We start from the raw sequence: 774 nt of genomic DNA on the forward strand, positions 1-774 counted from the left end.
CGGGACCCTCGGCCTCCGGTGACACGCCAGGTGGGTCCTCCCGTCCCCGTCCCCATCCCCGTCCCCCCTCCCCCTAGGTAGCGTAGCGACCAGGGGACACTGGGGAACCCTTGGGGACACAGTGCTGGGGTGTTCCCATGTCCCTCTGGGACACTGGGAACCCTTGGGGACATGGACCTCGGGTGTCCCCATGTCCCTCCTGTGTCCCCATGTCCTTCTGGGACACTGGGAACCCTTGAGGACATGGATCCGGGACGTCCCCAGGACCCTCTTGTGTCCCCATGTCCCTTGAGACATTGGGAACCCTTGGGGACATGGATCCAGGGTGTCCCCAAGGACCCTGTTGTGTCCCCATGTCCCTTGAGACATTGGGAACCCTTGGGGACATGGATCCAGGTGTCCCCAGGACCCTCTTGTGTCCCCATGTCCCCCTTAGGGACACTGGGAACCCTTGGGGACATGGACCTTGGGTGTCCCCATGTCCCTCCTGTATCCCCATGTCCCCCTTAGGGACACTGGGAACCCTTGGGGACATGGACCTTGGGTGTCCCCATGTCCCTCCTGTATCCCCATGTCCCCCTTAGGGACACTGGGAACCCTTGGGGACATGGATCCAGGATGTCCCCAGGACCCTCTTGTGTCCCTTGGGGACATGGACCTTGGGTGCCCCCATGTCCCTGTGTGTCCTCATGTCCCTCAGGACACTGGGAACCCTTGAGGACATGGATCATGGATCTGGGGTCACTCATGTCCTTGTGTCCCCATGTCCCCTGA

At 62.0% G+C, this 774-nt stretch overlaps 1 protein-coding gene across 1 annotated transcript in view; it reads left to right on the forward strand.

Moving 5' to 3' along the window:
• The window catches only part of SYNGAP1 (synaptic Ras GTPase activating protein 1), a 25,585-nt gene extending 24,811 nt beyond the window's left edge, over positions 1-774 (forward strand). The window contains exon 16 of the mRNA XM_009648898.1: positions 701-774. Coding sequence (XP_009647193.1) covers positions 701-774 — 74 coding nt within the window. The remainder of the gene's footprint in view (positions 1-700) is intronic.

Source organism: Egretta garzetta, unplaced genomic scaffold (genome assembly GCF_000687185.1).
Source record: "Egretta garzetta isolate BGI_Z169 unplaced genomic scaffold, ASM68718v1 scaffold431, whole genome shotgun sequence".
Classification (NCBI taxonomy): Eukaryota; Metazoa; Chordata; class Aves; order Pelecaniformes; family Ardeidae; genus Egretta; species Egretta garzetta.